General features: G+C 43.3%; 1 protein-coding gene across 2 annotated transcripts in view; it reads left to right on the top strand.

The window, feature by feature from the left end:
* OSMR (oncostatin M receptor) overlaps positions 1 to 11,443 on the top strand; it is a 68,388-nt gene extending 56,945 nt beyond the window's left edge. For both annotated transcript variants that reach the window (XM_070774737.1, XM_070774738.1), the window contains exons 12-18: positions 1,552 to 1,731; positions 2,826 to 2,930; positions 4,581 to 4,757; positions 5,388 to 5,555; positions 7,091 to 7,172; positions 8,191 to 8,263; positions 8,605 to 11,443. In XM_070774737.1, the coding sequence (XP_070630838.1) occupies positions 1,552 to 1,731; positions 2,826 to 2,930; positions 4,581 to 4,757; positions 5,388 to 5,555; positions 7,091 to 7,172; positions 8,191 to 8,263; positions 8,605 to 9,180 (1,361 nt within the window). In that variant the 3' untranslated portion in view covers positions 9,181 to 11,443. The remainder of the gene's footprint in view (positions 1 to 1,551; positions 1,732 to 2,825; positions 2,931 to 4,580; positions 4,758 to 5,387; positions 5,556 to 7,090; positions 7,173 to 8,190; positions 8,264 to 8,604) is intronic.
* The last annotated feature ends 1,181 nt before the right edge of the window (positions 11,444 to 12,624 follow it).

Genomic DNA, 12,624 nt, shown 5'->3' with positions numbered 1-12,624 from the left:
TGTGTCTCTGATGAAGAAAGACAGAAGCTGTGTGAGTAGGATAGACACAGGCCTTCGTGGGAACCCCTGACCTTATACCTGGGGCTGCACATTTGTTTGGGTGCTCCCAGCTGGATGATAATTTGGTGCCCTGGAAGATTTAATAGCACCCATCAACATTCAGCTGTAATTAGAATTGCCAGATAAAAGAAAAGATGCCTCATCAAATATGAACTGCAGAGAAAAAAGAAGTACATTTGGAGTATTAAGTCCATCCCATGTCATATCTGCTTGTACCACACTGGTTGCCTCTCTGAACAGCTGCTTGCAGGCCCAGTCCTTGATCAGAGTCTGCTTTCACTCAAGTGGCCACCGGGGCCCACTGCCTTCTGAACAGTGGGAGGCTGTGGAATCCGCCTTGGAAACAGAAGTTCTTATCCTAGACCTAGACTGACCTGCTTGAAATCAGCAGAGCTGTAGTCCATTGAGACCATCACCTTTTTTTGTCCAATTGTCGGATGTTAGGAAGACTATCCCGGAGAAGGCAATGGCACCCCACTCCAGTACTTTTGCCTAGAAAATCCCATGGAAGGAGGAGCCTGGTAGGCTGCAGTCCATGGGGTCGCTAGAGTCAGACATGACTGAGCAACTTCACTTTCACTTTTCACTTTCATGCATTGGAGAAGGAAATGGCAACCCACTCCAGTGTCCTTGCCTGGAGAATCCCAAGGACGGGGAAGCCTGGTGGGCTGCCGTCTATGGGGTCGCATAGAGTCGGACACGACTGAAGCGACTTAGCAGCAGTAGCAGCAGCAGCAGCAGCAGCAGCAGTAGCAGCAGCAGCAGCAGCAGCAGGAAGACTACCCTGGTGCATAAAATACATTGAGGCAGCATCCTAGGTCATAAGTACTGTCACACCCTTCCATAATCTGACTCTGTATGTATGTGAGTCGTTTTCTCCTTTTTTGCTCTGCGATCACCTCAGTTTCTACCCCTAACATCTTGGAGACAGGAGTTCATTCTGGGGCAGCCAGCATTGTGTGGGGGAATAAGCTGAATTATTCAACAGATAATTTTTGAAAGTAGACCAAGTACCAGACACAGTTCTAGGTCAAAGGTCAACTACTTTTTCAGTAAAAAGGCAGAGCATAAATATTGTAGACATTAATGTAGGCACGACAGTCATCATTTTCCAATCTGTATTTGCTATCCTTTGTTTTTAACAACACTTTAAAAATCTTAGAACTGTTCTTAGTAAAAACAAGCTTTCGAAGCTGGATTTGATCCACCAGCGGTCCTGCCTGCTGATCCCTGTCTTAGGAGCTGATGTTTCTTTGGGTCTCTCAGGACAAGGGACATTTGAGGGGCGGGTGTGAATATTTATTGGGAGTGAGAGGTAGGAAAAACCTGATGAAAACATCCCTCCTGCCCTTATCCTAAGCCCTGTCGCAATTACAGAGGGAAGGCTTGGACCTGCTAGATACACAGCACATTCAACACAGCACATTTAGATACTTTAGCAGAATGTCTGATTAATTAAATCTGAAGCATTGCCCTCTTTGTAACTTATAGAAAATGTTGAAGAAGGAAGAATGAATGGTACAGAGGATGGATTTCCCATGTCTTGGAAACCCCAATCCAGAAATGCCACAGGTTACGTTGTGGAGTGGTGTGACAGTCCCCAGCACCTTCCCTGTGTTCTCCGGTGGAAAAACCTAGGCCCCACTAACACAGACACAGTCATTAGCTCGGGTAAGAACCTTCTGTATTACCATCTTGCTCCGTCCACGTGGTTCAACTAGGGTTTCTGGACCATCTCAGATACTCTGTGCTCACTGATAACTCCAAATCCCGCGTGGGTCTTGGAGTTCAAGTTTTGCAGTTGATGTGGCCTAAGTTTTGACCTTTATATTTACTTTTACAGAGCCATCCAGATGTAAGTTCATATGGTTCATGAATTTGTTCTAAGCCAGCAGTCTCAAATGAATAGCAAAGGACCTTTGTAAGAGTCATCCTGAGAGCTTTTACAAAAGCAAAGATGTGGATTTGGAAGACATAGGAGTAGAGTTGATGGTAGTTGGTTATCAACTCCTTCAGTTTCAGTGCAACTTGTAGAGCTTGGTCTCTTTCCCCGCCACACTGGATTTGTCTTTTCCAGGTTGCAAGTGTAGCAAAGGTTAGTGGCTTGAGCAGTGGGTTAGTGGCGCCATCTGCTGGTCACAAGGTAGAGCTATGGGAATTGTCGATCCAGACAGTGAGTGATGAAGGAAATGGCAAACCCCTCTTTTGCCTGGGAAATCCCGCGGACAGAGGAGCCTGATGGGCTACAGTCCATGGGGTTGCAAAAGTAGGGTATGACTTAGCAACTAAACCACCACCACCCCACCACTTGAGGGTGACTGATGAGGCCCAGTGGGGTCATTCGGGTGGCTGGCGGGAATGAGGAGTCTTCCCTTTCTTGAGCAGTGTTAGAGCTGTGGGGTGAGGGGCAAGTGAGTTACTGGAAGCAGATCTTCCAGGCGCTTGCCTCTCATGGGCAGAGAAAGGGCGCGTCGCTGGCGGGAGATTTAGAGTCAAAAAAGAGTTTTACATGGTTTTCTGGTTCTGGTTGAATTCTGCACCCAGTTTTATGCACATGGATGAGGGTATTTTGAGAGAGGATGATGTAGAAAACAATCCCCCATTGTCAGATATGCTGGAGGATTTCAAGGCTCAGGGGAAAGAAGGAAGATGGTAGAGATGAAGGGCAGAAACTCCGAGGACCCAAATTCATTTTTCTTTCCTTTTCAGAAATAAAGGGAATGTCATCCTATGTTATTGACAATCTGTTGACTTTTCTTCTCTAGGTGCTTTTAGACCAGGGGTTCGCTACAACTTCAGAATTTATGAAATTTCTACAAAAAGGATGGCCCATTTATTAGAGAAAAAAGCTGGCTATTTGAAGGAACTGGGTAAGTTTAAAGCATTTACTGTGTCCATGGGTAGACTTGTTCAGGACAATTCAGAGACTCTTTGCTTCAGCTTTAAGAAAATTACAGCTCCTTTCCTAATTTTCAGTGTGCTATTTATTCTGGCCATTGGGTTTTTTAAAACATTATTTTTTAATCATAAACATAAAACATTTTCATTAAAAATGTTATGCCAAAGAAGACAAAACTGGCTGATTTTACCAGCCAAGGGCACATATCCAGAGTTAATGTTGTGTGTGTGTTCTTTCTCAGTACAGGCATGCACTTTGATATAAAAATCAGATCTTACTCTATGCAGTTTTGTAAAGTCCTTTTTGACTCATGTCACTAAGTAATATTTAACTTTTCAGTCATTATGACTGCAAACTGCCTCATGGTTTGCATACGGCAAATCACCCATCTTTGGACTTTTAGGATGATTAAAATTTTTTTTTCAATTAAAAACTATAAAATTCACCCTCAATTTTCTTGCAGTCTCTAATATTCAATCTCTCTCTTTTTCTTGGCCAAATCCCCTTATGCCTTATCTGACTCACCATCATTTTAGCTGAATCTTTGTCCATTGCTCTGATAAAGGTTTTTAAGTAAAGTCCTAGAGGTAGAATACTTGAACCAGAAGGTTGAACTTCTTAAATACAGTTTTACAGTTTTTAAGACTTTTGGCAGATATACTGTGAAATTGTTGCCCCTCTCAGACATTGTACTTTGATTCCACCAGCAACATGGGCAAGTTTTGATCCTTTCATGTGGTTGCTTATTTAGCTTCTTGGCATCCAGGGTTTCACACCCACCGGGAGCTGGGCGGCTGGGTCATTGGTTACCTTGCATCAATCAGACCAGCTTTTAGTGTTCTCCATTGAGTGGGTGCTGTTCCAGCCAGGCAGGAGGGGTGTTTCTGTGTGTGTTGGCGGGCACAGGCCAGGCATGCACCAGCCTATGTGCTGAAACAGGCTCAGGGCAGCCTCAGAATAAACTCTTCCCACACTTGGACAGGGCCTTCCCAGGTGGTGCTAGTAGTGAAGGCAGGAGGCCTAAGAGATGTGGGTTCAGTCTCTGAGTCGGGAAGATCCTCTGGAGGAGGGAATGTGGCCCACTCGTCTTCTTTCCTGGAGAATCCCATGGACAGAGGAGACTGGTGGGCTGAGGTCCAGAGGGTTGCACAGAGTCAGACATGACTGAAGTGACTTCACACACACACACATACACTTGGACAACTGTGCGTTGCCACTGCCTGGGAACTAAAACTCTTCAAAGCCACCCTGACCTCTTCAAATATAACCCTTCCTCCTCCTCCCTTCCCCCTACTTCAGTTCATTCTCCCAAACACTGTTTAGAATTCAGGCACAGAAAAAAGTCTAGGGAAGCCTTTATTTTCTTTTTTGCTGTGTGACCTTGTGCAAGTTATTGAATCTCTCTGGGCATCCATTTCTACTTCTGGGAGAGGCAAGGCTTGAACAAGACGAACCTTGTTCCTTCCCAGCTCTCACGAACAAAGTCAGAGAAAAAGATAAGAGTCCTTCACTTGTCATAAGCACCTATAGAGTGGGCTGTGGTTCTACCTTCAATTTACATGAATGCTCTGAGACTGCTTCCAAATTGTGACTCTTACATTATCTCACCTTCCTTTCTTAGCTCCTTCATACAACCCTAAAGTGAATATGAGTAACTTGACCTCCCACTCCTTCACTCTGAGTTGGAAGGATTATCCCACCGAATCTCAAACTGGTTTTATACAAGGGTACTATGTCTACCTGAAATCCAAGACAGGGGAGAAGTGCCACCGGGGATTTGAAAAGACATTTCTTACAGGTGACGCTTTTTGTTTTTTCCAGTCTGTTTTCAGTTTCAAGATCTCCTTACTTGAAATCATTGGAAAGGCTACCAGCCATCTCTGATCGTGTCCAGGCTGATTTCTGTGCTCGCATGCTTTAATGATCGAATAGTGTCCTTAAATTAGTAGGGTGGACAGGACGATGGGGGCCAGGATTTTAACTTACTTAAAAACAATATGGCCCGGTATTTTTAGAAGCACTTGAAGTACTCCCAGCTCCTTAAGACAACCTACTTACTGCTTAGGAAACTTGCTTGCTAACCTCATTTTCTTTTTTTGATTTTGTTAAAGCTTATCGCCATGTATTCTAAGTAGCTCTGGCAAGCTCTTACTCTCTCTCTGGCAGATTTGAGTCCCCCCCGCACCCCACCCCCAATCAGGAATAACCTTTGCTTAGTGGAGTGCTCCTCTTGCTTGCCATCTCCCAAACATCTTAGTGTTCCCAGTGTGATGAAATTATGATTTCATTTTTGATTGGTTTAGAAATGTTGGCAGTGCTGAGTCCACAGAAGTATTATTGCCTGACTGTCTCACAAGATCTTTATTACACTCTTAATCATTTTTTTTCTTCTTAAAAAATTTTTTTTTTTTTTTTTAAAAAAACACAGATAATTCAGTATGTTGCAAATACACAATTGACAACCCGGATCAAAAGACATTTGTTGTGAAAGACCTACAGCCAGAATCTGCCTATGAGTTTTTGGTCACTCCTTATACAAGTGCTGGTGAGGGTCCCCTGGATGACTTCAGAAAGGTCACGACTCCGGATGAATACTGTGAGTTTTTCCAAATCAAAACTCTTCTCTTCGGAGTTCCTGGGGAACTGACAAATGACACACACAGTTGTGGGCTTTGTCTAGATCAGGAATGTTTAAACCTTTCTTTTCTGTCTTTGTCTGTCTCTTTCTTTCTCTAGATGAAACTCATGAAAGAAAAAAAAAAAGTTACACAGAATCCCACAACATACAATAGATAAGAGTGAGGCTAATCTGACTGATCTGTGACCTGGAAACTTTCTCAGTCCCAGAACAGTTTGAAAATCACAGATAGCATATTTTAGTGTTGACTTGGGAAGACCCTTATGAGTTCTGTCTAGAGAGGGGTGGGGGTGTTTTTGTCAGCAGAAATATAAGTACATGTGAATGACTAAAAGCCTTCAAACGCCCTTGTATGATTTGCTTTTATAAAAGAGGATGTTTCACAACCTATCTGCACTGTTCTTTGGTGGATTTGCAAGCAGTGAGAACAGGAAGATGGGCATTTATGAAAATGAAGTACAGGTTGATATATCTGAGAAATAAAAGTAGAACAATTACCTAGGTTATGACTTGGGTAATTTTATCAGACCCTAATTAGAAGGGGTGCATTAGTCAGTTTTCAGTGGGTAATAAAATACTCTGTGGTGCTGGAGAAGACTCCTGAGAGTCCCTTGGACAGCAAGGAGATCAAACCAGCCAGTCCTAAAGGAAATCAATCTTGAATATTCATTGGAAGGACTGATGTTGAATCTCCAATATTTTAGCTACCTGATGTGAAGAGCCCATTCATTGGAAAAGACCCTGATGCTGGGGAAGATTGAGGGCAGGAGAAGTGGGCAACAGAAGATGAGATGGACATGAGTTTGAGCAAACTCCAGGAGATAGTTAAGGACAGGGAAGCCTGGTGTGCTGCAGTTCATGGGGTCGCAAAGAGTTGGACACGACCTAGTGACTGAACAATGAAATAACAAAAATACCTCCAAATCTCAGTGGCATACAGAAACAAATCTGTCTGTTCATGCTCCTGGCTTGGCTGACGCAGGTTGAAGCCAGTGGGGCTCCAAGCTTCAGGCACGTTTAGGTCTGTTCCATGGAGTTTGTTAGTTCTCTGAGGCTCAGGTTGAAGGACAGTGGCTCTGAGGGACCAGCTCTGCTCAGAGTGCATCACAGGAACACGCGAGCAAGCCAACTCTAAGCACACTCAACTCAGCTACCAGCGTGACCACTACTCACCTCCCATTGGGCAAACCAAGTCATGGCTGAGCCTCCAAGTCAAGGGGCTGGAGTATACTTCTCATACAGAGAGGGAGTGAAGAATGGGGAGTAATGATCCATGCTGTCAGGAGAGATAACGAGTTTGAGCCACAAGTATTAAGGGCAGATGGATCCCTGTGTTGGCTGATTGGCGTCTCACCACCCTGCTCCCCACCAGTCAGACAGCACTCGTAGTGAATCTTGCACAAATAAAGTTTTGAGAAATAACAGACATGTAAAACTTATTTCTTTGAGGGAAAAGCAGTCACTAAAAAATCCCTTTCTTTTCCCTTCTCCAGCCCATATACTGATACACATCATTCTCCCCATGGTTTTCTTCGTTTTTGTCATCATGATCATCTGCTACCTAAAAAGCCAGTGGTAAGTGTGTGGGGAAGGTTTCATCCAAGAAGAGAGTCAAAGAAAAAATCTAGAAAGGAATTTAATAAGATAGAAATCCCACTGGATCATATGAGGCAAAGTGCTGGAAGGGAAAGGACAAAGGAAGATTTGGTTAAAATATGAAAAATTTTGAATAATCTTGTTTATCAACAGATAAGCAATAAGTCAATACATAAGGAAACTATTTGAAAATATTGTAAAACTTGTTTAATAGCAATAGCTAATATTTATATTTCACTTTACCGTGTGCTTGGCAGTGTTTTCAGTGCTTTACATATAACAACTCACTTAATCCTTCCAACACCATCACTACCATAGTGATCTCCATCGAACCAGTGAGGAAATCAAAGCATCAGTTCAGTTCAGTCGCTCAGTTGTGTCCGACTCTTTGTGACCCCATGAATCGCAGCACGCCAGGCCTCCCTGTCCATCACCAACTCCCAGAGCTCACTCAGACTCACGTCCATTGAGTCAGTGATGCCATCCAGCCATCTCATCCTCTGTCGTCTCCTCTTCCTGCCCCCAATCCCTCCCAGCATCAGAGTCTTTTCCAATGAGTCAACTCTTCGCATGAGGTGGCCAAAGTACTGGAGTTTCAGCTTTAGCATCATTCCTTCCAAAGAAATCCCAGGACTGATCTCCTTTAGAATGGACTGGTTGGATCTCCTTGCAGTCCAAGGGACTCTCAAGAGTCTTCTCCAACGCCATAGTTCAAAAGCATCAGTTCTTCGGTGCTCAGCTTTCTTCACAGTCCAACTCTCACATCCATACATGACCACTGGAAAAACCATAGCTTTGACTAGATGGAACTTTGTTGGCAAAGTAATGTCTCTGCTTTTTAATATGCTATCTAGGTTGGTCATAGGAAGGTTAAAAAGCTTGCTTAAGGTTACAGTGATAAGAGTGATAAAGCAAGGATTAATCTGACTCCAGGTTTATCGCTCTTAACCATTCCACTCTATTGCAAAATTCAGTGTAATTTTTGTTGGTTTTCCAGGTTGAAGGACAAGTGTTATCCTGACATTCCAGACCCTTACAAGAGCAGCGTCCTGTCATTAATAAAATTCAAGGTAAATGCTGGGATATTCTAGGGATACCATGTACTTATTAAAGACTAACCCAGGGGTTGGGCTATAATAATCATACATTCCTAGACCTCCTCAGGAAGATGTAACAAAGCAAGAGCCACCTCTGCTCCCCTAGCCATGAAATGCGTGAACCCAGCTGTGACTTCTTCTGTCAGGGGCTATCCTTTGGTTTTCAGCATCACCTCCTTGTGATCACCACCATTAACTTGTGACCAGGATAAAACACATAAAAAAGTGAAGCTCTCAGTGCATTTCACATGCTTTATATACCATGACACACACACACACACATTATCTTTGCCCATTTTCTGTTTCTGTTTCAGGAGAATCCTCATATAACAATAATGAACGTCAATGACTGTGTTCCAGATGCTATTGAAGTTGTAAACAAGCCCGAAGGGAGTAAGATGCAGTTCGTAGGCACTAGGAAGTCACCCACAGAAACTAAAGGTACTAAGCCTGCCTATCTGGACCTGCTCCCAACAGAGAAGAACTACTCTGGCCCTGGACCTTGCATCTGTTTTGAGAACTTTACCTATAATCAGGCAGCTTCTGACTTGGGTTATTGTGGACATTTCCCAGTAACCCCTCAAGCCCCACACTGTCAGCTGGGACCACTGACTTCACCTGAAAATTTACTCAAGACACTGGAACAAAGCTACATGAACTCCCTGGGAGAAATCCCAGCTGGAGAAGCTAATTTGAATTATGTATCCCAGTTGGCTTCACCCATGTCTGGAGACAGGGAGAGCCCACCAACAAATCCACCAGAGCCAGCACTCTGTTCGGAGTATAAAATGCAAATGGCTATTCCCCTGGGTCTTGCCTCCCCCGCCCGAAGTGAGAATAGCAGCCTATCTTCCACTGCCCTTTTAGATCCGCGTGAACACTGCCACTAAGCAGACTGCCCACTTCATATCCTTATGCTACACAGACACTAGTAGAAGCATAGTTGGCACTGTTCCACCACCAGATACCTCGGGGCTGAATCCCAGTGAATTATCACCACTGGAAGGTCTGATTTATATGGTTTTGCTAGGTTTCAATGGAGAAGGCAATGGCACCCCACTCCAGTACTCTTGCCTGGAAAACCCCATGGATGGAGGACCCTGGTGGGCTGCAGTCCATGGGGTCGCGAAGAGTCGGACACGACTGAGCGACTTCACTTTCACTTTTCACTTTCATGCATTGGAGAAGGAAATGGCAACCCACTCCATGTTCTTGCCTGGAGAATCCCAGGGACGGGGGAGCCTGGTGGGCTGCCATCTATGGGGTCGCACAGAGTAGGACACGGCTGAAAGGACTTAGCAGCAGCAGCAGCAGCAGGTTTCAAAGGTCAGAAAGCTATGAAATTTAACATTTGTGCTTGGAGCAGGCTTGCTGTGGAAATGGCAGGATCGTGGGAACAGGCTTACCTTGCACGTTCACCTTTATGACAGTAGACCTGGCACTTGACAGAGAGACACACCGCATCCACTCAGTATTGGACGGGGTGGCTATGGTCCTTAAAGTTCAGCTTTTAGCAAGAAAGCATTTCCAGTAAGTTTTACCATACATTTTGTATCTTAAGGGTAAAGGAACTAGATTTCAGGCCACAGAACATTCGTTACGGGAGCATAAATTGTCAATGTTAATTTATTCTGGGTGTGTTTAATGAAGTCATATATTTGAGACCAAAACAGATTTTAGACTTGCTTTTAAGTGGTGACAGTAGTAAGATGAACTCTTCCTATTCAGTTCAGTTCAGTCACTCAGTCGTGTCTGACTCTTTGCAACCCCATGAATTGCAGTATGCCAGGCCTCCCTGTCCATCACCAACTCCTGGAGTTCACCCAGACTCACGTCCATAGAGTCAGTGATGCCATCCAGCCATCTCATCCTCTGTCATCCCCTTCTCTTCCTGCCCCCAGTCCCTCCCAGCATCAGAGTCTTTTCCAATGAGTCGACTCTTCGCATGAGGTGGCCAAAGTACTGGAGTTTCGGTTTTAGCATCATTCCTTCCAAAGAAATCCCAGGGCTGATCTTCAGAATGGACTGGTTGGATCTCCTTGCAGTCCAAGGGGCTCTCAAGAGTCTTCTCCAACACCACAGTTCAAAAGCATCAATTCTTCGGCGCTCAGCCTTCTTCACAGTCCAACTCTTACATCCATATGATTAGACCTTATCTAATAGGGTAAGCCATGCAAATGAATTGATGAGGTCCCCACAGTTGTCCTTCTGTTGTTTACCACAGTTAAGGAGTGGGGCTGGCACAGAATCCCTGCCTCAGTGTCAAGATTATAGCACTCCTACTTAGTAGACACATCTACAATTTTTGATGACTACCTCAGAATAGAAGGAAAATATGTCATTAATTTCATTCACATTTTATGGTTCATCTTTTTTTTCCCCAAGAACTATGATATATACATGACCTGTTTTCAGTAAGCCTCTTGTGGATTCTGCAGTAGGTTGTCTGGGCCAAGATAACACCTTCACTGTCTCCTTATATTCCTGTGATGGTATAACTGTAAAAGGCTATGTAGAGTGGGAGTTCCTCAGTGGCTTGGCAGGAGCTCTGTCTCTTTGGACCAATACATGCCAAGCACCTACCTGCTGTGCAGCAGTGTTCAGTCGCTCGAGTTCCTTTCCCTTCTCTCTGCCCAACAACCCTTAATGTTTACTTATCATACTTCTAAATAAGCGTGATTAGGGGCTCCTTTCTCTGCTGTGGTGGAGATGGTGCTGCCTGTGCCTCCGGTACCAAATGCCCCGTGTCACACAATTCCACAGTATGAAGAACAAGAGAGGAGGAGCTGAAAGGAACATGGCTGTTAACTGACCTAAATATACACAAACCAGGACTTCTGCTCATTCTTTTTAACTTTTTCCTTCCATATAACTATGCTTTTGGCTGGAATAATGGACTATGTACACCTAACACAGTACAAACAAGTATCTTGATTAGTCTGTTTTGAGAAGACTTTGGGGCCAGTATTGTTATCATTTAGCCTCTTTGTGTCTGTCATGATGTAATTATAAAAATACATGGAAACATCATTGATGGTGATGATTGATTTATAAGTAGTATCTTTTGTAAAGATATTCTTTAGAAAAATAATGCACAAAACCTTGAAGTCATTTATGTTGCCTAAGCCTTAATTAAAATATTTCATCACTGCATTATTTTGTGTTTTCTCTATATCAGTGAAGTGAAACTCTTGGAATTATCGTAAGTGATAAATCACGTTCTGAGCTTACTAGAAATGTAAATTCCTAGGTGCCACTCCAAATCTCCCTACCAAAATTGTGTGGCACAAGGCCTGGAATACATCCCAGGCACTCAGATACCCACTCAATTTTGAGAATCACTGACCTGAGTCAAACAAAGATGTCTTTCTGAAATTTAACAACACACCAATGGGAAATGGCTGGGTTTATATAACTTTGTCCTTACAGTATCACTATGACCCTAGTTTTGGCTCTAAACATTCCTTTCCCATGTCTATAAATAATTAAATAACAGTATTTAAAGACTATATTCCACTTAACAGCATTGTTTTAAGAAGTGTCATTCAGAAACTTTGAAATTTGTGTCAGAATTACCAGGATTAAAAGAAAAAACCAACTCATGGAGAATTTCAAATATAGATAGAAATAGGAGTTTAACAAACCCTTATGAACTATCCCTGGTAGCCCAGATAGTAAAGAATCTGCCTGCAATGCAGGAGACCTTGGGTTTGATCCTTGGGTTAGGAAGATCTCCTGGAGAAGGGAATGGCAAGCCACTCCACTATTCTTGCCTGTAGAATCCTACGGACAGAGGAGCCTGGTGGGCTACAGTTCATGGGGTTGCAAAGAGTTGGACACGAATGAGCGACTTAACACCACTACTAGGTACTATCATCAACCCCAATAGCCACTAAACCACGGTTGTTTTAGTCCATCCATAGTCTTATTCAGTCTTCCTCCTTGATACGATTTTGAAGCAAATCATGGTTTCATTTGTAAATGTTTTTCTAAATTGGCTTTACTTTTTCTAAAATAGCCATAATACCTTTTTAATAATCACACCTATGAAAAAACAACCAAATCAAAAGATGGGCAGAAGATCTAAACAGACATTTCTCCAAAGAAGACACAGATGGCCAGAAAGCATATGAAAAGATGCTCAACACTGCTAACTTTCAGAGAAATGCAAATCAAAACTACAATGAGGTATCACCTCACATCATCAGTCAGAATGGCTACCATAAAAAAGTCTACAAACAATAAATGCTAGAGGGTATGGAGAAAAGGGAGCCACCCCCCATCACTATTAGTGGGAATGTAAATTGATTACAACCACTATGGAGAACAGAATG

This window comes from Bos indicus, chromosome 20 (assembly GCF_029378745.1).
Source record: "Bos indicus isolate NIAB-ARS_2022 breed Sahiwal x Tharparkar chromosome 20, NIAB-ARS_B.indTharparkar_mat_pri_1.0, whole genome shotgun sequence".
Lineage (NCBI taxonomy): Eukaryota > Metazoa > Chordata > Mammalia > Artiodactyla > Bovidae > Bos > Bos indicus.
This window is presented reverse-complemented; position numbering and strand designations above follow the sequence as displayed.